We start from the raw sequence: 24,187 nt of genomic DNA on the forward strand, positions 1-24,187 counted from the left end.
TTAGTAATACGCAATGGTAGCCTGAGGCGGTGCTGGGGCGAGATCGTCGTCGTTTGTTTGGACCAAGACAGCCGGGGGTTGGAAGGGGCATGAGCATGTGCGGTGTGAGGCTGCGAGGGGGTTGTGCTGCATTGTTACTTGGTTGTTATTGCATTGTTGTTTGGTTGTGTTGCTGTGCTAATGCTGTGCTGCGTTGCTGTTGTTGCTGCCGCTGTTACTGTCGCACTGTGTTGATGTCGCTGCTGCGGTGTTCTGTGTGAAAGTGGTGGTGGCGGATGCAGTTTTCTGTCAGCGCAGCCGGCCACTGCGCAGTGGCCGCAATCAACTGCGGCTGCATCAGCCCGAGGCGCTTGTCCTCCGGCTGTGTCGCAGAAGAGTGTGCTTGCTGTGCGAGCAGGGGCTTTGTGCCGCCAGCCGCCCCGCTGTACCACGAGGGGCGGCTGTTTGTTGTGTGTGCAAGCTTCCGGCGTGCCAGCGGACAGCGCCGCGCCCATGGCGCCCAATCCTTGCTGCCGCCGCCACGCGCGATAGCAGGCGCACCGCCCCTCAGCCGCAGACAACGACCGGGGCCAGCGCCGCGAGCGCGAGACGAGGAAGGGACAGGCGGCACACAAACAGCACAGACCGAGTGGGACAGGAAGGACCAGGGCGCGACACATCCATGCAGCCAATGCCGATGGCATCGGTGTTGACGATGTTGGTGTTGATGATGCTTGCGATGCTGTCCCGCACGGCAGGAGTGGCAACGGCAACGGCATCAGCAACAGCGCCGATGGCCGTCTCATCCAACGACAGCAGCAACAATGCCGCCAAAGCGACCGCCACACACTGACACACTGACATTGCTCCCCGGCACACCGACAGGGGCGGCCACGGTGACTCATGACCACACAAGGGCCGCCACGGAAGCGCCTGATCCGCGAACGGCCCAAAGGCCCGGAAGGCCGGCGGGGCCTTGTCATCCAGCCCGATGCGGATTCCAGCCAGTTGCCAGCCGGTTGCCAGCCGGTTGCCAGCCGGTCCCTTGTCATCAAGCCCAGAGCCCAGAGCCCAGAGGCTGCATTGATCTTCGTTGGGAAGCAGCTCCCGGATACTGCTCCCGCCCTGCTGCAGCCCGGACCAGAGCCCGCCTCCAGCAACGGGTCTGGTGCGGCTCATCGCAGCCAGATGCCGCTGCACGTCCCTGGCGGGTTGTGCATCTGGTGCGCTGTTGGCGGGGGCAGATTGAGACAGGTCTGTGTCCAGCAGAGGACCTGGCTCCAGACTGACATCCGCGTCGCATTTGGTCGGTGCGGACACACGCAGCAACCCAATGCCGCACAAAGCCGCCGCTTGGGTCGCCCATCCAGCCAGCGATTGCACATCTGCCATCGGGTGCTTCCTATCTCGCCATCGGGCCATCGCTCTTCGCCATCGCCAAGATTGCCAAACACCATCGGCCATCGCCGGGCATCGCCAGGCAAGCCGATTCATCCACCCCAATTGTCCGTGGCCCCACGCCACCATCCAGTCTGCTGCTCCATGTTAGCGTCTTCCCACGCCTGGCTGCCGCTGCTGCATCGATGCACCCCCCCCAATCTTCCCATGCCGCCCCTGCCTCGCCGCCCATGCCGTGTCCCCCGCGCGTCCATTTGCCATCTCTTCCGCATCGCTCGTTTCCCCCTGCTCTGGCCCCGCCGCCACCGGGTCCGCCTGACGGGCTGTGGCAACGACGAGGCGCCTTGCGTCCTTCCCCGGGGACTGCCACAAGGCCAGGAACACCCCACCACGGAGCGAGGCCGCAACTTTGAGGCGTGTGCAAGAGACCCGGCCGCAGAATCGTGCTTGCCGCAGAATCATGCTTGCCGCAGAGGCCAGCATGTCCTTCGTCCCCCTTCCAATCTGCTCGCCATGTGCTCTCTGGGTGCGGCCTGCCTGGCCGCTGTCGCATCAGCGGCATTTCGAATCCAATATCTCCCAAACGTGCACCGGGCTAATGCATTTGGTCGTCTTGGCCGCGGCCAGCGCCACAAACTCTTCCCCACCACCCCCCAGCCCGCACGCCACCGGGTGCAGCGCGAGCCCTGTCTCGTCGCTGCTGCTGCGTCGTTGCTGCGTATCCCGCTCCGTCACCCGCGAGCTCCACGTCATCCTTCATGTTCTCCTTCCCTCGTTCGCTCGTTCGCTCCAAAACTTTGCTGGCTCGCTGGTCCCCCCGTGTGCCTCTCCCCCTGGACTGGCGGGTGGCGTCCGCGCGTCCCTTTGTGGCACCATGTCTGTGCAACAGCACTAAGAGGCTTCGGGCCACGTGAATGTCGCGCGCTCCGGTCCTGTGTCCAGGCAAGCGCTGCCCATGGCGGCCTCTGGCCCCGCGTCTGTTCGTCCTTGTCCTGCTGCTCGCGAGCTGTTGGTTGTGTCGCCGCCGGGCTCTCTCCGTCGCAGCAAAGTCCGGCATTGACCAGTTTGAACCTCATCAGTTCTGCGATTCAGAGCCCACACCAACACCAACACCAACACCAACACCAACACCAACACCAACACCAACACCAACACCAACACCAACACCAACACCAACACCAACACCAACACCAACACCAACACCAACACCAACACCAACACCAACACCAACACCAACACCAACACCAACACCAACACCAACACCAACACCGATACCACAGGCAAATCGTTCGAGCCCTGTCGAGTCGCCACGATCCCTGAGGCTTCGGCACTTTTGGCCCGGCATTGAGGCCATGGGAATACATCAATATTGTTCCCCGTCTACCATTCCATTACAATTGGGTGGCCCCGCCTCTTGCCCGTCCGTTCACATTCGGCACATCAGCGGCGCACAGTGGCCGACCGGCATATCGTCCGTCTCGTATGCGACTTCCACCTGGATAGTGGTGTGGTGGATATCGTGCTCCTCACAGAGGATGCGCTGGGCCTCCGTAAGGATGTAGTGGCAGTCTTCCACCGTCAGGGGCTGGTTCGTGCCCGGGAAGGTTGGCGAGACCGCAATGTGGACGGCCAGAGCGGGCTGCATTGGAATATGACCATCAAGTTCGTCGAGCAAACACAGCACAAGGTTAGCATCCAAGCTTGCCCGCAGGCATCACTCACTCACTCGGCTCCGAGAGCCAGCCCCTCCTATCCATCAGGCTCTCCTTCATTCATCCGCCTCGCCATCTCACCCTCGCCGCCCATGCCCATCCAGCACCACGGGGATACCCACCTTGCCGACCGTAATGTTCCAGATATGCAGATCGTGGATGTTGATGACGCCCGGGACGGTTACCAGCTCTTTGGTGACGATCTCGACATCGATATTGCTTGGCGTGGCTATATGGTGAGGAAACGCCTGGGGATCAGCCTCTTTGATTTCCCTCCCGTAAGCCCGGTGCTGTCCATCCCAAACATCCATGGCACCTGTGTCTACCAACTCTACCGCCATGGACAAGCCCACCAACATCAAAGGCCCATGGCTACGAGTCCCTGGCTGTGGTTCGACACGCCATCCAAAACCCAGTTATTTCAACCTTGCTATCTCTGCCTCCGTCTCGCCATTCCGGGCACGCTTTATGCCTGCCCCCGTCTCTGTCAGCTATCCCTGTTTGCAGCTTCGCTTGGGTCTTACCCTCCATCAGGACCCTGAGGCTGTTGTCCATCAGCTTGATTGTCGTCATGATCACAAAGATCGAAAAGATGAACGTGCAGATTGGGTCGACGATCGTCCAGGACGGGTCGTACCAAATGATTCCTGCTGATATCAAGACACCGATGCTCGAAATGAGGTCGCCGATCACATGGATGGCTGCCGAGTGCACATTAATGTTAACTTGCTGGAGTCGGGCAGGGGGAGCGTCGCGCCGGTAGGTTGTCGCGTGCAGAGAAACCAATGGAAGGACATGTAAATGAGTTAGCAATTGACGGCACTTGGGCTCCTGTCCTCCGCTGGCTTCGACCGACTCTCCGCTGGCACAAGTTGCTCGGCCAGGCCTTACTTTGCTTCGTGTTGGGGCCGAAGATGGGGCGCTAGAAATCGCAACAGCAACAGCTGGGACGGCGGAAGTCTCGACCTGGTCTTCGGAAGACCCATCCAAGTCATGGTCATGCACATGGTACGACTGCACCAGGGTGCCGTTGGTCGCGGACTTGTGAGTCGACGAGCTGAGTCCGTGCGAGTGCGATTGTGATTGAGAGTAGGAGTCAGTTGCCGATCGATTGCTGCTGGTGCCGTTGCTGAGTCAGTGCCAACACAAAAACCAACACTGTCAGCATGCCAGTCGAGCATGGCGAGGACTGCGATCGGCATGTAAAAACACGGGCTGCCTTTCGGTCGTGGCAGCAGACTCTGCAGTCGCTCTCACAAGCACCAGCACGTAATGCGAGCGGCCGGCGCACCTCTGCCCGTGAGCGTAATCGTGTCCATGGTCGTGTCCATCGTCGTGCGAATGATCATGCGAATGATCATGCGAATGGTCGTGAGAGTGGCCGTGGCCGTGGTCGTGCGAGTGCGAGTGCAGTGTCAGCCCAAGCACGATGTTAACGACGACTCCAATGGCAGCGGTGCCAAACATGATCGGGGCATCGATTGGTGTTGGATTTCGGAGACGCTCAAAGGCTTCGACGAGTAGATACGCGGTGAGAATCCAGATGAGGAAGGTCGAGGCAATTGCGCCGATGATCTCTGCGCGGTGGAATCCGAACGAGTGGCCTGCGAGAAGCACAGAGTGTCAAGCACGAAGATAGAGAAGGTGGTGGGAGACCGACGCCGCATCATCAGACGGCGACTCGGTATCGCTGAGGAATGGATCGTACAGCTGCTTGACCTCCCAGATCCAAGCAAGAACCCATGCCTCCCGCAGTCGCGGACGGCTTACGTTTGGTCGCCGGCTGGTTCGAAAGATACAAAGCAACCAACGAGATGGCGAACCCGGCAATATCTGGAACCGAAAGGAGCGAGCATGATAGGGTTACGAGAGCGCTCTCCTGGCAATCTTGACATACCAGCCTAGCGGGATGGCGCTGTGCTAAGCCTCCTCCGTGGGTGACCTACCAGAGAGCAAATGGAAGCTGTCGCTCAAGATGGCGAGCGATCCTGTACGTATATGTGTGTGTGTCGAGGGTCGAAAGTTGTAGATCCAGCGATCACCGCAAGAGGCAACGACGGTCCGAGTATCCGTTGCGAGGCAGTGAGGGAGTGAGAGTGAGGGAGGGAAAGCATATCGTTAGTTGCCTATTTTCTCGAGACTGGGGGGCATGATCGACCAAATAGCAAGGCTGGCTTGTGGCATATTGATGGCTTCAAGAAGGCAGATCCAGGTCCAAATAGAGCGCATATTCGGTTCCAGACAGCAAGCAGCACCGGATATCGCTCTGCTGCTCGAGCGATGAGCCAAGTCGTCGCCGGAAGGACCAGAGGCCGTTCCTCCAGCGTCCTGCCATCATCCCATCCTTCCTGCTCTACCCAACTTTGCCAGCTCCGTCCTGTTCTGGCCCCAAGCGAGCAGACTGGACCCTTACCAGAGATGTAGCCGGCGACAAGCTCGATGAGAAAGAAGATAAAGCACAAGATCGTGGCGATCAGCAGCTTGCGCTTCGAGGCCTCGCTTTCTCTGCTGTGCTGGTTCGTCTCGACGTTGATGCACCGCAGCTGAGAGCCGCGGGGGGTGCCCGGCTGCGACGAGGATGGGCTGGCGGCTCGATCGATGGTGACCCTCTGGACCTTGCCGTCCGCGGGCCGGCCAGAAGCTCTTGGAAGGAGAGGAGAAGACTCGGAGAAGTCCATGTCGACAGACAGGTAGGGAGCAGGATGTGGGAGGGGCCTGCACGAGGGAGAGAGCAGGGAAGCTTGCGAGGCCCGGGTGGGAGGGCGGAACCTTTATAGGATAGCGGCGGAGTGGTTTGTGTGTGTGGGAGAGGATCGGAAGAAGGATATTGGCTTCGAGACACAGCCCGCCAGCTTGCTTGGTTACGTTGCCCAGCCCGACACACTTCCGAAATGGGCCCAATACCAGCACGGCGATCCAGAAGGATCGGCTGGCACAAAGGGGGCTGGGGCCGACAACGCATGTCTTTGGAGTGCAGCAATGTGCGCCCGTCTGAGCATATTCAGTATCCGGCACACTCGAAACAAAAAACAAGAAAGTGTTCTGACACGCCAAAGCAAGCAAAGAAGGCCGAGGCGATGAAGAAAGCTCCTCACGGACAAAAAGGCAGCGTTCCACCAGATGCAGTGCGGGGGTAGAGGAGATGTAGAGCCAGTTCTCTGAGGAATTGCACTGGGCTGCAAGATCCACCAGTGTCCCAGCCAAAGGCGTGTCCCGCCATCGAACCTTCCCCACGCCAAGCCGACTAAATATCTCCGCCCACCCGCTTCATGTATTCTCTGGCCCATTTTCGGCTGACCTCCGCCTGCTTCGGGAGATGCCGTATGGCCAGCGTATCCTTGCGAGTCTTGGTTCGGGCATCGACCATCAACTTCCACAATTCGATGTAGAACAGATGCGCCGCGCGATCGGTAATTTTGGGATCGCATTGCTTGCATCTCTGGATGAATTCCGACTCGGGGACACGCAGGAGCTGTCGGCCTGACTCGGTTGGGCACAGGATCTCAGGCCGCACCAGCGACTTTGGCGACTTCTCCCGGACCCACTGGGAGAGGGTCGCGTTCGACCACGTCGACGGATCCGCGGGGTTGGGGGCCGGCTGCAGCTTGGGAACCGGGATGCGCAAGGCACCGACATAGCGCAGGGTGTTGACGGTCTGAGACACATCGTCGGAGCTGGCGGGTGGCATACGTCCAGCCGTTGTTCAAAGCGAAGGTGGATCAGACGAAATCGAGCACGCAAATCGAGTGCGCAAATCGAGCACGCAAATCAAGTGCGCAAATCGAGCACGCAAATCAAGTGCGCAAATCCAAGTACATCAGACGGATTGAGCACACACGACAGACTGATCTCGCTAGCTGTCGACTTACCTCGGCGAGACATTGGCAAACACGACTGTCTGAGTCGCTCGCATTGACGATATCTCAAAGGTGTCCTTGAGCAGGTGCGTGATCTTGGAGTTGCGGTAGGGGATATGCACGAACTTGTCCGAGTAGATGGCCAGAACCCGGTTGCGGATGCAGTCCTTCAGCACCGACAGACTCGTGTTGATCTCGCGGGTCTCCTTCATGCGCTCCTTGTCGTGGTATTTCGAGTCGCCATGGGACTCGGAGCCGGCAAGATCAATCAGATACAACACGCCGTCCTCGGCCTCTGAGACCGATTTGTTGACAATGCGGAGGCGGCAAATGGCATGCGACCGGGACGACGTCGCATTCTTGCTCGTTTCCTCCGTTCGCCGGAGCTGAACGGCGCTCTGGATCAGTTGCTGGAGCTCGTTGGTGGATCGGACGTGAACCTCGCGCGCCCCAAGAACCTGGATAGCCCGGAAGTGGTCCTCGAGGATCTTGACGGGTGCACGCTCGCTAAGCAGGTCAACGGCATTCTTGCCGAGGATCTCAAAGAACGAGAGGTGGATTTCAAAATCGTCGTGCGAGGCCCCCGGGATCCACTGTTGGAGGAGCTCGAGGTCGAAGAGATCCTTGCTGACACTGGCCTCAAAGGCCGTGAGAGTGAATGTCTTTCCGGAGCCTGTGGATATCAAGGAAGGTAGACCAACGGACCGACGCCCGTATGGACAGCGTCCGACGCGAAGCAGAGTAGGCACATGAATTCGCTGGAGATACACGAGAGAGGCAGGGGAGGGGAGCGAATCGATGCGATGCACGAGCAGCTTGAAGCTGACATTTCATGTCTCCGCTACCGGCCCAGCCCAGCAGAACTTCCGTCCGTCCAACCGCCCACCTGTTTGTCCATAGGCAAAGACGGTGGCCAGTCCGCCCTTGAGCGCAAAGCCCACCAGCTTCCGAACGGCCTGCTCGTAGATGGTATCGTTGCAAGAATCGGGACCGTAGACGTTGTCGGCCTTGAACTCTTGGACCTGAACGGACGACTCTCCTCTGACGGTGGTCTGTGGGACATGGACGGACGCAGTTCGATCCTCGGCGAACACCGAGGCCGCCAGCCCGCGTTCGAGTTCATGCGGAAGGAGCGGACGAGCGCGGACATAGACGGAGATGTCGACCTGCTTGGAGTCCTCAGCGAATGTGGTAGCCATGGTGCTTTGGGACAGAGGACCTGCTCAGAGCTGAATCGGGGGTGAGGAGGTGGATGAAGACAGAACAACGGCTGGGATGAAGGAGGAGGGTCTGGCTCACGGCCCAGAGACGTGGGGTGCAATGCTGCCGAAAGCGGAAAGATGCATGAGGCGGGACAGTCGTGGGAACGGAGAGCCCATGGCGCCATGTGCGTGGGGGGCTCTTGCTGGAGTGGAAGTGCCCCGGTGCTTCCTTGTGATGCTGTGTGGCACTTGACTGGATCCGCATGAAACCAGTGCCTGGCACGGCGATACCTGGGCCGAAGTGCCTGCTCCAACGTACAAGGGGTACCGCCCTCCAAGAACAGGGCAGATCCACTTGGGCGCCTGGGTGGTGTCCTTCGCTTGCGGGGAGCCATCTGAGCGAGAAAGCGTCCTTGATTCAGATCCAGAAACACATCACTGAATGGTCATACCCAGTGCGCGATGTTTTGAGTGATAACATATTTGTTCAACTCCGGGGTGTCCCGTTCTTTGTTGGATTGGCTGTATTGCCAGGTTTGGATTCATTGGAGTGCCCACGGCCGGCAGCCACACCGAAACCACGCCATTTGCACTTGCTCTGGCTCATGGCAGCCGTGTACCCAACGATGAAAGAGTTTGCGAGCCATTCGGGGTGTATATTTGAGAAACACATCCACTGGAATCAGACACTAGAGCTTCAGCTGTCCTCCATTCTCGTGGCCACGCTGCTGCAGCTGCAGCTGACTCTCGAGCGCCTTGATTCTTTCTTTCAGCAACAGATTCTCCCTTTGGGCAGCGACTTTGTCGCTCTCTGCCTTGCGCGCGAGCTCAACGGCGGCGGCATAGTCGTCGCTGCGTCTCGCAAGATCCATCCGCAGCGACCGACTGCGATGTGTCAGTCTCTCGCCCGCGGCAGCGGGATGTGGCGGGCGATGCCGTGCTTCACCGGACGGAGGCATGCAGCCAGCAGCATGGCCAACGGGGAGCCGGTCGTACGACCTCGAGCGTAAATGGCTGTAGTAGAAATCGTCTCGGATGTCGCCGAGTCCAACTTGGATTCCCCGACTGACCGTCTCGATGCTGGATCCCTTGCATCCCGCCGCGCCATGTTGGCCGCGCGATGAAAATTGCAGCAGTTCAAAGTTCAGCAGGTCTTCGGCGCTTGGGCGCTGTGAGGGATCCGCAGAGGCGAGCCACAGAATCAGGGTCGTTTCCTTGGGCCACTTTCGAACAAAGGCTTCGGGCAGGACGCCGTCTCGCAGCGCCTTCAAAGCCATGGCTCGCTCCATGGCCGTCGAGAAGGGCTGAAGTAGCTCAAACAGGATGATGCCCAGAGAGTACACGTCGGACTTGGAGGTATAAGGCACGTTCTCGGAAGGATGCAGCTGTTCGGGCGACGCGTACTGGCAGTGCAGGTCGGCGTTTGTTGGCGAAGAGCATGGTGGTGGAAGGCGGTATGCGCGGCCAAGGCAACCGAGACTGGGTCAGCACTCGACGACAAAGTAGCAACAGAAGCGCACATGGCTGCTCGGCGACCCGCGATCACTTACCGTTCCGGTTCCCACGCCAGTTGTCCGGTCGGGATTGTGGGGCGTTGGGTGGGATTCGTGGGTCGACTGGTGAAACAGGTTCTCGCCAGCCGCTGTGACCTGAGGGGCCACACACATCCCAGTGATGTCAACATCTCAAAGCGACGCTCGGTGTGCAGAAAGTCTTCGAGTTGCATCGACTCGCGAGCCACCGTCGGGTCCACAGAATATCAACACTCTCAGAGATCGTACGGATGGTCGAGCCAGGCGGCAAACCCATCCAGAGCGAGCCTTGTCGGTCAGGGAGGACACACATACCAGTCCAAAGTCGCCAATCTTCCAGTGGCCCCTGGCGGCTGTGCTTGTATCGTCGGCGACGTCCGGCTTCCAGTAGATATTCTTGGGCTTGATGTCTCTGTGGATACATCCTTGCGAGTGAACATAGGCAAGGCCCTCGACCACCTCGGTGAAGATGCGCAGACACTCGTCCTGGTCGACATCGTCGAGCTGGCTGCTCTTGGCGTTGCGTCGAACGAGCCAGTCCTGCAGGGTTGAGGAACACAGCTCCATCTGGATGAAGAGCGTCAGGTGTCGGGTCGGTGACGAGTCGCCTGCAGACCGGATCGACAGTGATTCCACAATTGAGAGGGTATCGCCTGCCGAGGATTTGCCGCTGGCTTGGGTGGTGCTCGAGCGATCCTTCGAGGAGGCCTGCGCCTCGGCAGTCCACGAGGACGGCATGATGTTCAACTCGCCAAGACCATGGGTGCTGTCATCCGAGACCGAGTCCATATTAGAGGAGCTCGCGCTTTCCGAGTCTGAATCGGTGTCAGAGGCATCTGCCTGGATGTAGTCGGCGCTATCGTCGGTGTCAGCATCGGTGTCGGTGTCCGCGTCGGCGTCGGTCTCGGTGTCGGCATCGGTGGCAGAGTCGTCCAGATCGGTCCAGCGATTTGCACCGCTCCCCTCGGACTCGCTGAGGTAGAACGACACTGCAGCCTTGTCGCCTACATCCGCGTGGTGGCTGGGGCGGCCAGAGCGGGCAGGGCTCCGAAGAGGACTACTCTTCACTTCCTTCATCGGGGATGCGGATCTGGGTATCGAGGGCACGGCGCGGTCCATGGACGACAGCTGCTGGGAATGAAGTGAGCTGCGCGCTCCGAACGGGGGAAAAGCCCGGCCCGATGGCTGGCTCTCGCTCAGAGACTCTGACATGGCGTCGCTGTTGTCGTCGTCCTCATAGTCCTCGAGCGAACTGCCGAGATCGCCGCCGATGCCGAACGAGTCGTCCAAGAGCCGAGGATTCGGATGCGATTCAGAATGCTCGAACCAGGCCGAGTAATACCGGACGACGTTGGCGTGCGTCAGGCGGGCTTGGAACTTGACCTCTCGAAGGATCTAGAGCGGCGCGAATGCTTGTGTGAGCCACGCTTTCCTCGCACTCAGCACATGGTCCTGCAGCTCCATCACACGTCCACGAGCAAGCCAAGCATTGCTGCTGTGCATGATGCCGCGGCAATAGGATGGTTTGGAAGCAGACCCCGACCTTTTCCAGTTTTGCTTTGCGGCCCGCTCGGAGCCGGATCTTCTTGACGGCATAGTCCATTGAGTCAAGCATGTTCCGGGCGCAGCAAACGACGCCAAAGGCTCCGTGGCCGAGCACGCGGATCTCCTGGAAGTCCTCGCGGTAGCGGGAGACCTGAAGATCGAGAATATCCGAAAAGTCGTGTGTGATGGGCGAGAAGAAAGTGGTCGCCGACCGCGCGGGCATGGATCGAGCCAAGACCAGGCTGTTTGGGACTTGGGACGCCGACGACGACGATGTCGACATGGATGATTCTGGAACAGCAAGGATATGCCCGATGCAAGGTCACGCCGCAGCGCAAAAGCAAATGTCAGTGCCGCATGGACAATGTGCGTGTGAACGGCCAAAGAGGCCCGATCGCAGCCCACTTTGCCGTGCCATCATCCAGTTGCGCCTGGCAGCAGGGCGCAGCGTCAGCACAACGCACCCTGGTCGTAAGTGATTGCCTTTTGTGAGAGTTGCTCTTCCTGAGGACACAGGCACATGGATTGAGTCGAGGCGACACACTCTGAGAGGAGGGATCTAGACAAGGAGCCTATGGACAAGATCTAATGACGAAGCACAGCCCCGCTGGTTGCGTTCGCTGTCGCCCAAAAGGACGGGAAGCGCATACCTGAATGGCAAAGAGCGCGCGGGTGACAAGTTCCTTGAATGCCTGCTTGTAGTTGGCACGGACCGAGGTCATCTCGTCGATAAAGTCGTCCGAGCTGATGATCTGTCAGGCAGTGGCAAGTAGATTAGTGGCTGTACTGGCGACGGAGACGAGGCTACGATGCACAGTGTATGCTGTTCAGTGGCTGCCTCGAGGGGCCTGTCATGAACATGCTGATATCCAGAGCCCGATCGACAGGCCGGCCACCATCGAGTTTCGTCGATACACGGCTGTCGAGTTTGACATCCCCATCGTGTCGAGAAGGCATCAAATCATGGCCCCGATCGTGTCGAAGTTGTGTTGATGTCGCTTTGAAATCGTGCCGGGATCGTGCCGGGATCGTGGCGAGATCTTGCCGCCAGCGGCGTCCCGCTGATACATGCCACCGATTCATGTCTGCGAGCCTGACCGACTGCCATCATTGGCGCTCCTGGTTCCGCATGCCGACGGTCCGGAATGTGCGGGTACATGTTGGTGCAGGATTTCTGCTCACTCAAACCTGGCTCCTATACCCCATCATCGCCCACCTCCCCCGACTCTGTTGCACCCCAGGGCGACAGACTTACCCCCATCGCCGAGAGCTGCTTGCAGATCGCAAAGAACAGACGGCGATTGCGGTCGGGCGACTGGTCATAAAGGACACAAAAGTTCTCGAGCAGCGAGACGAGCAGCAGGCGGCCCTGTCGCAGCCGACGCTCTTCGGCCTGCTGCAGCAGTTTCGGGACGGCCGAGCGCAAGACAGGGCTGGCCAGGGACATGTGCGCGGCCGAGTCGTTGGTGCCGGCAGAGTTGGCGGAGCCGGTGGAGCTGCTCTGCATCAGATCCGAGAGCGACTTGACATGCTTCAGGCCCGAGGTTCTCAGGACATGGGGCCGGAACGAGCGGGATGGGCCGGAGGAGGAGCTGTGGGACGACTCCATCGCAGGCGGTGGCGAGGCGGAGGCGAGCGGGCGGGCGGCTTGGGATCCCGCTGAAAGACGGAAGGGGATAGGCAGCCGTGGAGGACGGAGTGCTTGCGCTGGCCCTGGAGCGGGAGCGATGAGGGCCGAGGCGAAGCGAGGACGAGGGAAGCCAGAAACACTTGGCCAAGTCGCCGACAGGGCCGTGCGACCACGGGCTGGGCAGGTATCGCAACAGAAATCGACGTGGTGTTTGAGCACTGGACGGTGCCACAAGAGCCAGGACAAGAGTGGCGAGGACGGGCTGTTTAGGCCGGTGTTTGCACCTGAGGGGAGGTGTGAACTGCCTGGGTGTGAGCTTGGACGACAAAGCAGGCAGCGGAATGCAGACCAGCTGGGAGAGAGGGGGCTCCTGGATGCTGGTTTGGGCTAAATCAGTTGATGTCGGCGGCAGGAGGGCGATCCTCCACGTCGGCGGGCCGACGCAAGGCGGAGCCAAGCGAGGCTGCGGAACGCAGAAGAAGACAGCGGAAGGCCAGGCAAGATTGGGGAGGACGAAACCCATGATGTGGGGCTGCAGCGGCATCGATTGGCAAAGGGGCAGCGGACGGACGGGCGGGCGACTGAGCGAGCCGACCGAATGTTCAAGAGAGACGGAGAAAGCCATTCCCACGACGGCCGGGATGGGCCAGGCAGCGAACGGAATGAGCACGAGGGCGCGGGCGATAGATGAGATGGATGAGATGGATGAGATGGATGAGATGGGTAACATCGTGAACAGAGAGTGTCGGTCAAACTGCCGAGGCGACTTGCAGGGATATATCAAAGCGATCGCACACCCAAGATCTGTGTTGCCAGGATCGCTCAACATGAACACCAACTATCCTCTGAACATTCGCCGTGTGAATACAAGACGAGGGATTATATCGATGGCCCGATCGAAGGAGCTGTATTTTAGAACCCGCGAAGCCGTTGGACCAAATGGCATCGAAGGACAGGCCGCCGGCTATCGGCGCGTGGCTATGGATGTGGATTCTGTAATACTATCAATATATACTCTTTATCTGAGCCAGGAGGGCGATGGATGAGCATGGAGTGTGAAATACCAGCACCGAGCATGATGAGATCCCAGCACCGAGCGTGAGTTGTCAGTTCCAGCGCCGAACAGCAAATGGTCCCGCTTAACTACTGTCGCAGCCGCAACGCAAGGGATGCCCAACATTGTCGCTCGACCGCTGCCGACAGAACAACCCCACTCGCACTCACCCGGAGCGACCATGATTTCGTGTTTTTTTGATCGGATTCTCAAAAACGTGAGATCATTCTATCAAAAGCGGTGGAGTGACATGAGTTCCCAGCCACGGCCTTGGCGATGCATCTTGGTGTCCTTGCCCACGCTCGCTGATCTCGAGCATGTGGAGCGAGTCAATGCGCTCCCGCAGCCCCTTCCAGTCCACCTCTCTGCGGTCCCACCTGAGGATCCAAGTCGCGAACGACACTGCGGGCCTTGGAGGAGAGCTGGGTGATGAGCGCGGCGTACTGGACGGTCTTTTCGTTGTCGAGGGTCGTCCGGATGGGAATGCCTTCCATATTCACGATGACGACGCCCTCGACACCTTTGTGGCCCGCGAGTCGCTTGATGGTTTCTTCGACTTCAGACTGGCGAGACGCAGCGCAGGGATCAGCCAAGTGCGAGTTGCAGAGCCAGATGCATCAGCGGACGTGAGTGAGATTCAGATCGCAGCTCCTATCAATGCGCACCATGGTTGAATCGACGACGTTTAGCTAGGATAATGGTGCAGTGGACTATTCGCAGACAAGATCTGGCGGGAGCCAAGGCGTCTTGCGGCGAGCGAGCCTCTTCAAGAGTCTTCTCGGAGGAGGGAAGCCTTCGGGACTGCCCTCCCAATCGAGCGTTTCCCGCCAAAACCTCGGCCCACACCTTCATCCGGCGCTGGAGCGCATCAAGGTCCCAGCAAGCCGTCCAGTCGTATCGACCTCTGGCGGCTCCGAACCCGACCGGCTCTATCCAGCACAATGCAGCCCATTCGACAGCGCGAGAACAGCCGCAAGGACTCGCTGGGTCTGTGGAGAGCCGTTGCCCTGCAGGATCATTTCTCACGGTCGCTCCATCTCGAAGGTTCAGGCCCGTCCCGTCGACTCGGGCAGACCGGCCCTTCGTCTCAGCACCAGTCGCTCCCGGCGCACCTCGATCCGCTGCCGCCGATACCGCCAGGTTCACGGCCAGCACCTGTGATATCGATGCACAAGAAGCAACTCGCCAAGTGGAAGCGCGAGAAGCTGCAGCTGGATCGGGCCGAAAGGCGGCTCATGGCGAGTCTGCACCCCGTTCTTGACACCAATGACAGCCCGCTGCATCGGGCCGAAAGTGGAGCTGGATCGTCGCTGGGGCCGGGGCTCGAGGGCGCCCCGTTTTTCGTCGAAAAGGACCGGACGCTGGATGCCCAGAAGCAGGCCCCGCTGACGCTGGGTATGTCGACCGCATTGCCTTCTACGAGATCGCCAGACACGGCCATGATCATGACCATGGCTGTGTGCATGTGGACCCACACCACACATCCCGACAAGCCCACACGGGCAAGAGAATTCTCGGCTTGGGCACAGATGCAAAAGCCAACTGGCTCACCAGATCACTGTGTCTCTCGATCATGGCCTCATGCATCCTCCAGCGCAGAAAATGGGGATCGTCGACCGGCCCGCCGCCCTGCTCACCAACGCCGACTGGAATCATATCAAGATGACCTTCATGACCCGAAACGAGTCATCGTGCTCCATCTGCCAGGACGAGTTTCGCACCGAGGACCAGATCCTGCTCTCATGCTCGCATGTATTCCATCGGCACTGTGAGTTCCTACATCCGGGCTCGGGACCGACTCGGCTCGGGTCGGCGCTGCGGGTGATCTTGATCCTGCCATGCGAGTGATATTGATCTTGCTGGCGATTGGGACGATTAGGCATCGAGTCGTATGAGCGGTTTGTGGGGCAAAAGATGTGCCCCATGTGCCGGCAAGCCAACTACCAAAAGCGGCTCATATTCGAAGGCAAGCGGGCGTATCTCAATCGAGCAGCGACGATGTAAGCCGAGGGACATGGCTGTGGTCCTTGATGTCGCTCCAGTCTGTTGTGGGAAATGATGAGAGGGGAGGGGGAGGGCGAACATCATGGTGACGGGACGGCCACGGAAACGACAGGATCCAGAAGACTTGGAGAATGTGGAAGCTCCACCGGGCATATCTGCAATATCGCGAGTGCCATCCTCCAACCGACCCAAAGCTCCTCCGAAAATATCATCTGGACAAGGTAATGGACAATTCGCGACGTAGAACAGGGCGATGCGATTCGGATTGCGAGCTCACTGGATCAACCCAACTCACCAACCCCAACGATTGCCATTGCCATTGCCGTTGCCAGCTCGAGCGACACTCACGCAAACTCGAGCAAGCTGTCCGCAGCGAAACAAAGGGCCTCGGAGCCTTCTTCCGGCAGCTGGATGCGCAAGTGAGCCACTCGCGCCGAATCATCGATCGGTAAGCGACAGCAACAACAGCACCTGGCCGTGAGAAATGCTTGGCCGCTGCATTTCACTCACTTTCCTGCTCGCCATATCGGATGCACTGCATTGACTCCCCCCATCTTTCCCAACCTCGACCTCGACCTCGACCTCGACAAGGTCGACGCAGGAATTCCAGCGGATCCAGTCGCTGCCAACCCTGTCGGTCGAGGACTGGGAGCAGACTTATCAAGTGGCCCTCGATCGAGACATGTGGGACTCGAACTGCACCATCTGCCTCGGACCGATTCGCCCAAGGGCCCACTCGAAACGGCCCAAAAGGCTGGCGCTGACGAGCTGCTCGCACGTCTTTCATGAGCCGTGCTTGGAGTCGTTTGAGCGGTTCGCGGATGCGGGCAGCCGGGTCTGTCCGGTGTGTCGGTCGCCGTACCAGCGGCAAGAGCTGCAAGCATTCGAGGAGCCCCCACATCCATAAGCACCACACATACCGGCCGATGCGAGCGACCATCTCGCCCCCGACGGACACTACTCGAAGCACTCCGACGGACACTACTCGAAGCACCCCGACGAACACTACTCGAAGCACGCCGACCAGATCCCAGAATATTGTGGAGAGTATCGGCCGGCGAGATTAGCTCCCCACCTCGTCTTTGCTATCTCCTGGCCTTTGCGTCCCTTGCGTCGCCTTGCGTCTCGTCGGCAGTAACTTTTGCCCAGCCAAAGTCTGGCTCGGCTCCTTTTCCTTTCCTCTTGGTCCGGCGCCCCCATGTGACTACGGCTGCTGTCTCGTAAGCCGCAACCTCATCGCCAAGGAAAGGATCGGCAGGGACCAGCAGCGATGGCGATGGCGATGGCGACAGTCGCCCAGGGCCGCTCAGCAGGCCCTCGACCAAGCCCGTTCCTCGAGTGGAGCGGCCAAGCAGCAGCATCCGCGCGGTCATGCCGACGGGTGTGCAAATACGAGAAGGCAAAGGCAAAAGCAAAAGCACCGTCAAAATTGGAAAGAATTATGCCGCGCTGTCTGCCGCCAAGAAGAACAGAGTTTCCTGTCCTGCCGCGAGCCATGCAAGTCATGCCGATGAGGCTGCGGGTGGGGCAGGGGGTCAGCAGGCAGACGAGCGGGGCATGTTCGGGAGAGGCGAGAGGACAGGACGAGGGAAAAACGGAAAGAAAGAGAAAGGCAAGGGCAGCTGATGGCGAGGAGGAGGAGGAGGAGGAGGGATATGATCGAACCTGGCAGGCTCGGGTGAAGACGCTGACCAAGATCGAAGCCGGTCGCGGCGAGGGAAGGCAGGGGCAGTCGAGGACAGGAAGGCGGCTGCATGTGATCGATTGGCCACGCGCAGGACCACGATGGTCATGGCAGGGCATGAATGGATGGATGGATGGATGATGGATGGATGATTGGGGGGCCATGGCAAGCGGCGCTGGCAACAGCCCAGCCGAGGAAATGGGGCTGGCTGGGATGCTGGCCATGGGCGAGCGGGGCAGCGTTGGGCTGGTGGGAGGACGGACAGGGTGCAAGGGCAAGGCACCTGGCGATGGGATGGGAATGGGAATGGGAATGGGACGGGAACGGGAACGGGACGAGGAGAACCCAGCACGAAGACGCAAGCGGCAGACCAGCCATGGAGGCAAGGTTCGGCGAGACGGGCTGGTTGGGCTGGTTGAGCTGGTTGGGCAAGCACAGACATGGGGCAAGTACCGCTGCGAGAAACAAGCCGATGCAGGCAAAGCCGGCAGACATGAAGCAGCGGGAGGCAGGCGGGCCCAGATGCCTCCGGCCATTAAGCAAGCAGATTCAGGCCAGGCAACAACGCAAGACCCGAGCGACCGAAGGCGGCGTGGGAACCAGAAGAAGCAAGTGCCAAGAGCACTCGCCCGCACCCCACAAACAAACCAGGCCAGAAGGGGTGGGCGTCGAGCGGCTCCAGCCCATGGACGGGGTGGCGGCATGGGCAGATGTTGGCGTGGTGGGAGGGCAGGAGGTGTGGCTGCTGGGCGATGGCCGAGTGGTGCAAGGGGGCAGGGAACCAGCAACTCAAACCCAAGCAGGTCGACTGGGTGGTCGAGGGGGGGGGCCAGGCTGGCAGTTTCAGCTGCAGCCGTTGATGCGTGGTGGTGGAGGTGGAGGAGGTGAGTAGTCGTTGGCGATGCATGGTGCGGTGGTGGCCGCACTTGGTCGCATTCGGTCGGCAGTCCCGGCTTGCCTGCGAGTCCGGCCCATCCAGTGCCGCCAGGGTCGTCCCCGAAGAGCACACCGATGCAGGGACTTGCGCAAGGCGACAAAGGCGGCGCACCGACCGCAGGGCCGATGCAGGATGGGCCAGCTGCGGTGGGGGAGAGGTTGCGCCTGTGCGCCCGGTGGCGATCTGGCTCGCGGCTGGGAAGCGATCTTCACGTGGCGGAAGCAAAGCCAGGCGTGGGACAGAGTACAGAGGACATTTCGGCGACGGCAACGACGGGGTCTGTAGAACAAACAAACGTGCAGGCAAGGGCCGAGGGGCGGCACCAGCAAGGAAGGGAAGGGAAGGCAGTGGAAAGGACCGGAGGAGGCGGGTCGGTCTGGGGCGATGATGGCAAGCCGAGGGCGGCAGCGATGGCGATGGTGGCAGCACGACGAGCGAGCATTGCTGTTATGGGATCACTTGAGGAATGCATGGATAGGACTGGATATTCCATGGGAGAGCAGGCGGCAGGCAGCAGCAGGCAACAGCATGCAACACCCAGCATTGGACAGTCCTGGACAAGCGACAGCGCAGTCGCCAAAGGGAACACAGCCCGCAGGGCTGGGTGGCTGGAGGGGCAAACGGAGCCATGGCCGCGCATGTCCCACTCGAGCCAGACGCACCAAGTCGGTGCAACAGGCAGCTGTGTGGGGGGGGTCGCGCCAAGCGACAAGAGCATGCGCTTGGCCTGAATCGCACGCTGGCGACGAGGGCATTGTGCGGTTGCTGCAGGTGCGGTTTGTCGTGGTGGGAAAGACGAAATGCATTTGTGTTCGGGACAGCGCCTGCTGAGCAGAACGATTGCGTTTGTGCGATAGGGCTGTGTCGGCAAGGCCGCCGTGTCCAGATGCGGTCCACATCCAGGGGATACAATCCACACCTCGACGATGGGGGTGCGATTCAGCCATCCAAATGCGATTCAGCCATCAGACGCAGCTCAACCATCGGACGCAACTCCATGATCCAAGCGCAGCCCAACGACACCCCAAGAATACAGCACAGCACATCACAGCACAGCACATGCAGCGCCTCACGCGGCCGACGGCAGGGTGGCTCTGTGCCGCGCTGGCGCCCCCGTTCCTGGTTTCGCCATCGCCGCGCGATCGGGAAGGACTGGCGGCTTGGTCAGCGACATCGCGGCCCCCCGCTGACCACGCAGGAATCGGCGCGATCGGGCGGCGACGGGCGCCAGTGGTGCGCTGCGCGGGCGGGAGACAAAGCGGAAAGCGTCGTGCAGCTGATTCGCTTGCGGGAGCGAAGCGGTGCCACACCGCCACGTCTTTGTCAGCCAAAGCGGTGCGCGGAACATGGCGGGGATGGAAAGCGGTGCGAGGGAGCGAGCGGCGTGTGGGCGGTGCGCAAGAAGACGAGGAAGGGCGGGGAGGAGGAGCAGACGGAGATGATGACTCCTGGGCGGTGGCCGATGCCGCCGCGACAGGCCCGGCCCCGCACCGGCTTGCACGGTGCTGCACTGTTGTCAGCATATCGCACTGCATCATGTCACGCTGTGCATCACACCGAGACAACACAAACATCAGCAGCACCACAACACAGACCCCACACAAACAGTGCCCCTGGCCACACGCACACCACCGCCGCCGCGCCGCACGGCAGCACAAACAGCGCAATGTGCCACGGGCTAATGCAGTCAGGGCCCAGCAAGGCCCCGCACCAGCGCCTCCCCAGCCGCCGGCTGTCGCTCCCTTTTCCCTTACCGCCACACGCGCACCTTGTGTCACGGCCCGCACCCAGCCCACCCAGCCGCCCCTGCCTGTCCCTCCCCGATGCTGCAGGTTCCTGGGCCGCCTCTCGACGGCCAGCCCGCCAGAGCGCTTGTCCCTGAGTTCCTTGGATGCACAACTTGTGCGAGCCTGTCCGGCTGCTTGCTGCTTGCTGCTTGCCTGCTGCTGCTGCACGCCGAGCACAGCGCTGGCCGGGCGGCTCGCTGCTGCCAGCAGCGCTGGTGTGGGTATCGTCGGTGATGCATGTCGCTCCGGCAGACGCCGTTGGTGCTGTCGGGCAGCTCTCATCGCCGCCGCCATTTGTTCCATTCGATCGGCCGTGGTCCAGAAACGGGCGAGCGACCAGGCAAGCCGCGACGCAACGACGACAGCAGCAGCAAGGGCAGCAAGGGTGGCAAGGACACAGCGTCCTCAAGGCGATGCGCCGGGTGGCTCCGGTGTGTCTGGACGCCGCCGTCGCCCCAAAGAGCTTGCACAGTCAGACGCTTTCGTCTGGCATCGAGTTGATGCATTATGTTGCAGCATCGACCATGTCGCTGCATCGGGTATCGCATGGCATCCAGCGTGGCATCTAGCATGGCATCTAGCATAGCTTTACGCATGGCATCCAGCATGGCATCCAACACGGCGTCCAACACGGCAATAGCCCGCCACACCACAACGCATCCGCCCATGCCCTGTATCCGAATCAGCGTCCACATGGAGCCGGCGGCAAGGCCGGGCTGCTGGTGTAAGCAAATATTTGTCCCTCCATCAGGACAGCCGGCAGCAAGGCAAAAGGGATTGGCAAAAGAAAGGAGCCGCATCAGCCGTCGCCTCGAGGGTGTGCACGGGATGCGTTCTGCTCGCTCCTCGCAAGGGACAGACCAGCGCAGAGCAGACCACACCAAACCACACCAAACCAGGCCAGAGCCGGCGCAGGGGCCGTTGCCGCGGGCGCACGGGTTTGTTTGCGGCCATTGCACGCTGCCTTGGCAACGTCGCTGGGCAAAGGTCCAACGGCGTGCGCTTTCGGTCAAAGGATAATGCCGTGCGCTCCTGCCATGGAGGATCCCAAACATCACGGCCGCACGCCGCCCGTCGTTGGCGCTGCCGTTGCTTCTGTTGGCGGATAGGCATGTGCCTCTGAGGCCGACAGGCGTTGGTCCGGCCAGCTGAACCAGACCAACAGACGAACTAACACCGAGACCAACAGACCAACTAACACTGAGACCAAGCAGCGAGACAACGGCGCCATGGACCTGTCGCAACTTTCGTTCCAACTTTCGTTCCAACTGCCACTCCAACTGCCACTCCAACTGCCAGTATTGCATCTGTTAACCACCACCAAACTGCACCAGCACCAACTGCTCCCGCTCCCCACAGCCCCCTCCCAAATGAAGCCGCCCACCGCCTTGTTGGTCCGTCCGTGCTCGCAAAGGAATCGCTGGACACCCGCCGCGCGGGTCATCTGTCCCGTCCTTGTCGGGCGCCCTAACGCCGCCTGTTTTGCTCGACCAACCGGCTGGCGTGCGGCCTTTGCTGGTCCCCGCCTTGCTCGCTTCGGCTTACATGAGCACCCCATACACAGTCCCCGGTATTGCCTCGCCCCTTGGTATTTAGTCTCCCCGCTTCCCTCGCTGCCGTTGCGATTCCTTCGCTTTCCCTCCCCCCAGCGAACCCATCCCATCCCTGATTCCAAGCTCCCCTCTTGGTAATCCGCCTTCCCTGGCCTCTCGTCTCCAGTCCACTCCTCCCCCGTCTCGCCTCTCCTCTGTCGGCCGCTTCCATCGCGCCGGTTCTGGATCTCGCTCCTGCCTTTCTTCCCCTGCTTGCTTCTGTTCCTTCGACGCTCCTCCCTCAGTCCTCGCTGCTCTCTCTCGTTGCCATGTCCTCGCATCTGGCCTCCCTTGAAATCTCCAGCACCGCTGCCAACCAGGCCGCGGTCGCCAAGAAGTTTGTCTGCGAATATCCCGCGTGCGGCAAGGCGTTTGCAACTTCGTACGTATCATCTGCTGCAGTCGATCCGCACCGTACCCTTCCTTTGCAGATCCTCTCTCCCTGCGTCTTTCCTCGCTTCCTCCTCTGTCCTGGCCCCTTGTCGCTGCACTTGCATTCCTCTCGCTGGCTTTGTCGAGTACTTTTTCTTGCGGCTCTATCTATTGCTCTATCGATTCGATACTTTCGTCTGTCACCGCACACCACTTCAAATCTCATCCTCATTCGTTCTCCTCACTGTCCCCTGCCTTCACCAGCGGCCATCTCTCTCGCCACGCCAAGGCCCACTCGGGCCTCAAGCCGTACAGCTGCCCCATCCCCAACTGCACCTCAAAGTTCTCCCGCCACGACAATATGCTCCAGCACTACCGCTCCCATGCCAAGAAGATCTGGTGCTCCTCCATCCCGGCCAACGCCCCTCCGCTGCGTCGACGACCCTACACCAAGCGTGCGAACCCTGACCAGCAGCAGCAGCAACAGCAGCAACAGGCTACCCGGCCCGAGGCCATCTCGCTGCCCAGAGGCCAGTCGCCTCCCAACAGTGTCTCTCCAACGGCCTCGGTTCACCACCACTCCCTGTCCCGCCCTTACCCAGAACATGGCCCGGCTGAGGCCTATGCCTTCCCCAATCACGGATACTACTCTCCTCCCTCCCCCTCTATCCGTCTCACCGACGACTCTGTCGATCGCCGAGCATCCTTTTCCCCGAGCGCCTCGCACTCTCACTTCGTCCGGTACCCGCACCCGCACCCGCACTCGGTCGAGGCCGCCTCCCATTCCCGGTACAACCACGACTTTCCCACCAAGCTGCGCGAACTCAGCGCCCCAGCTCTCCCCTCGGTTTCGTCGGTCTCGTCGCCCTCGTCCGAGCGTCTGCCTTCGTTCAGAGAGCTCGAGCAGTCGCTGCACCGCACCCAAGAACGCCCTTCCTATGGCCTCGCCCGGGTCTCGCCTCCTCACAACGAGGCCTTCTTTGATACTCCCCTGACCCCGGCGCCCCAACAGTACGATCTTTCCCACAAGCATTGGGACCAGAAACCCGTCGATCCGATCCACCCGCGCACCCGCCCGACCCACGACGAAGCTGCTATGGCCCAGGGCTACTACCGCGCCCCGTCCGTCTATCCGCCCACTCATGATGGCCGCGTCTACTACTAAAGCCCTCGGATGTATCCAACCCCTCTCCTGGCTCGGCAACCTCCGCCCCCATCCTCCGTCCTGCCCCCTCCCTCTCCCTCCACCACGTTGCGAATTCTATGCCACCTCCGCATCCGCATCCGCATCTGGCCACGGAGCCCAGCGGTGCCTTCCTCCAGACCTCGAGCCTGGTCGCTTGCGTCTGTCTGAAGGTTTTGCGCCTCACTCGAGCCAGTTCTCCGCCTCCCCGGCCTCGCCTGTTTCCAAGTGCAGACGGCTGTTCTCCCCAACAACCAACCACCCCACGGGAGCACCCCCGACCGTTTGAGTATCGACCCCTGCACTCTTTCCCACCCCGATACCAGCGAACCTTTCCGAGAGCGCCCTTACTCGTACAATCCACTTCCATGTTCCTTTGGCGGGCATTCCTCTTTTAATCCCTCACCCTCGTGCCTGGCTCGGGCTGGCTCTTCCCAGACCTGGCACACATCCACTCCCTTTTCTTTCTCTGCTTTTCAGTATTTCCAGGATCCGCTGCATCCGCTCAGTGCCTCCATGATCTTTGTCGCCCCCCCTTCCCCCTCCATCTGCGTGCATGCACGTAGCCCAAGCCTGCGTCTGGTTTGCACTTCATAGCCGCCTGACGAACTGGTTCCTCCCGTTCCTTGACTATGGTCTCTCAGCGCGACCAACAACAACCCGCATGGCTGTCGTGTGTTTGTTGCTTTTTTTTATCGTTATTCTGTAATTCAGTTCTG

At 60.4% G+C, this 24,187-nt stretch overlaps 7 protein-coding genes across 7 annotated transcripts; 3 read left to right on the forward strand and 4 right to left on the reverse strand.

The window, feature by feature from the left end:
- Positions 1 to 2,721: 2,721 nt before the first annotated feature.
- BJ171DRAFT_532562 (putative Zn transporter) lies at positions 2,722 to 5,815 on the reverse strand. Its single transcript, XM_053112791.1, has 8 exons — positions 5,503 to 5,815; positions 5,036 to 5,077; positions 4,860 to 4,922; positions 4,381 to 4,693; positions 3,981 to 4,146; positions 3,614 to 3,818; positions 3,212 to 3,318; positions 2,722 to 3,016 (listed from the first exon to the last, which is right to left on the reverse strand). The coding sequence occupies exons 1-8, from the start codon at positions 5,765 to 5,767 to the stop codon at positions 2,804 to 2,806; spliced, it is 1,374 nt and encodes a 457-aa protein (XP_052962089.1). The 5' UTR covers positions 5,768 to 5,815; the 3' UTR covers positions 2,722 to 2,803.
- Positions 5,816 to 6,438: 623 nt separating this feature from the next.
- BJ171DRAFT_403153 (P-loop containing nucleoside triphosphate hydrolase protein) lies at positions 6,439 to 8,109 on the reverse strand (the record flags this gene model as incomplete). The annotated part of the gene is made up of 3 exons (XM_053107221.1): positions 6,439 to 6,763; positions 6,959 to 7,619; positions 7,833 to 8,109. Coding segments are annotated over 3 exons (1,263 nt in total), but the record flags the coding sequence as incomplete, so codon positions are not given.
- Positions 8,110 to 8,837: 728 nt separating this feature from the next.
- BJ171DRAFT_431671 (kinase-like domain-containing protein) lies at positions 8,838 to 12,672 on the reverse strand (the record flags this gene model as incomplete). Its single annotated transcript, XM_053107903.1, has 6 exons — positions 8,838 to 9,551; positions 9,699 to 9,832; positions 9,902 to 10,350; positions 10,960 to 11,075; positions 11,224 to 11,516; positions 12,462 to 12,672. The coding sequence occupies 6 exons, from the start codon at positions 12,670 to 12,672 to the stop codon at positions 8,838 to 8,840; spliced, it is 1,917 nt and encodes a 638-aa protein (XP_052962091.1).
- A 1,161-nt stretch (positions 12,673 to 13,833) lies between these two features.
- Positions 13,834 to 14,469, reverse strand: BJ171DRAFT_431706 (uncharacterized protein; the record flags this gene model as incomplete). Its single annotated transcript, XM_053107906.1, has 3 exons — positions 13,834 to 13,877; positions 14,080 to 14,137; positions 14,287 to 14,469. Coding segments are annotated over 3 exons (285 nt in total), but the record flags the coding sequence as incomplete, so codon positions are not given.
- Positions 14,470 to 14,574: 105 nt separating this feature from the next.
- BJ171DRAFT_303707 (uncharacterized protein) lies at positions 14,575 to 17,002 on the forward strand. The gene is made up of 6 exons (XM_053107017.1): positions 14,575 to 15,304; positions 15,504 to 15,677; positions 15,789 to 15,909; positions 16,026 to 16,134; positions 16,246 to 16,361; positions 16,505 to 17,002. The coding sequence occupies exons 1-6, from the start codon at positions 14,851 to 14,853 to the stop codon at positions 16,818 to 16,820; spliced, it is 1,290 nt and encodes a 429-aa protein (XP_052962093.1). The 5' UTR covers positions 14,575 to 14,850; the 3' UTR covers positions 16,821 to 17,002.
- Positions 17,003 to 17,795: 793 nt separating this feature from the next.
- BJ171DRAFT_480388 (uncharacterized protein) lies at positions 17,796 to 21,049 on the forward strand (the record flags this gene model as incomplete). The annotated part of the gene is made up of 7 exons (XM_053108930.1): positions 17,796 to 17,984; positions 18,076 to 18,481; positions 18,577 to 19,199; positions 19,421 to 20,049; positions 20,143 to 20,305; positions 20,501 to 20,860; positions 20,927 to 21,049. 7 exons carry the CDS (start codon positions 17,796 to 17,798, stop codon positions 21,047 to 21,049), a joined length of 2,493 nt encoding a protein of 830 aa, XP_052962094.1.
- Positions 21,050 to 21,959: 910 nt separating this feature from the next.
- Positions 21,960 to 23,431, forward strand: BJ171DRAFT_573003 (uncharacterized protein; the record flags this gene model as incomplete). Its single annotated transcript, XM_053113702.1, has 3 exons — positions 21,960 to 22,295; positions 22,550 to 23,163; positions 23,391 to 23,431. The coding sequence occupies exons 1-3, from the start codon at positions 22,183 to 22,185 to the stop codon at positions 23,429 to 23,431; spliced, it is 768 nt and encodes a 255-aa protein (XP_052962095.1). The 5' UTR covers positions 21,960 to 22,182.
- Positions 23,432 to 24,187: the final 756 nt, after the last annotated feature.

Source organism: Polychytrium aggregatum (assembly GCF_025602895.1).
Source record: "Polychytrium aggregatum strain JEL109 chromosome Unknown BJ171scaffold_86, whole genome shotgun sequence".
NCBI classification, from domain to species: Eukaryota; Fungi; Chytridiomycota; class Chytridiomycetes; order Polychytriales; genus Polychytrium; species Polychytrium aggregatum.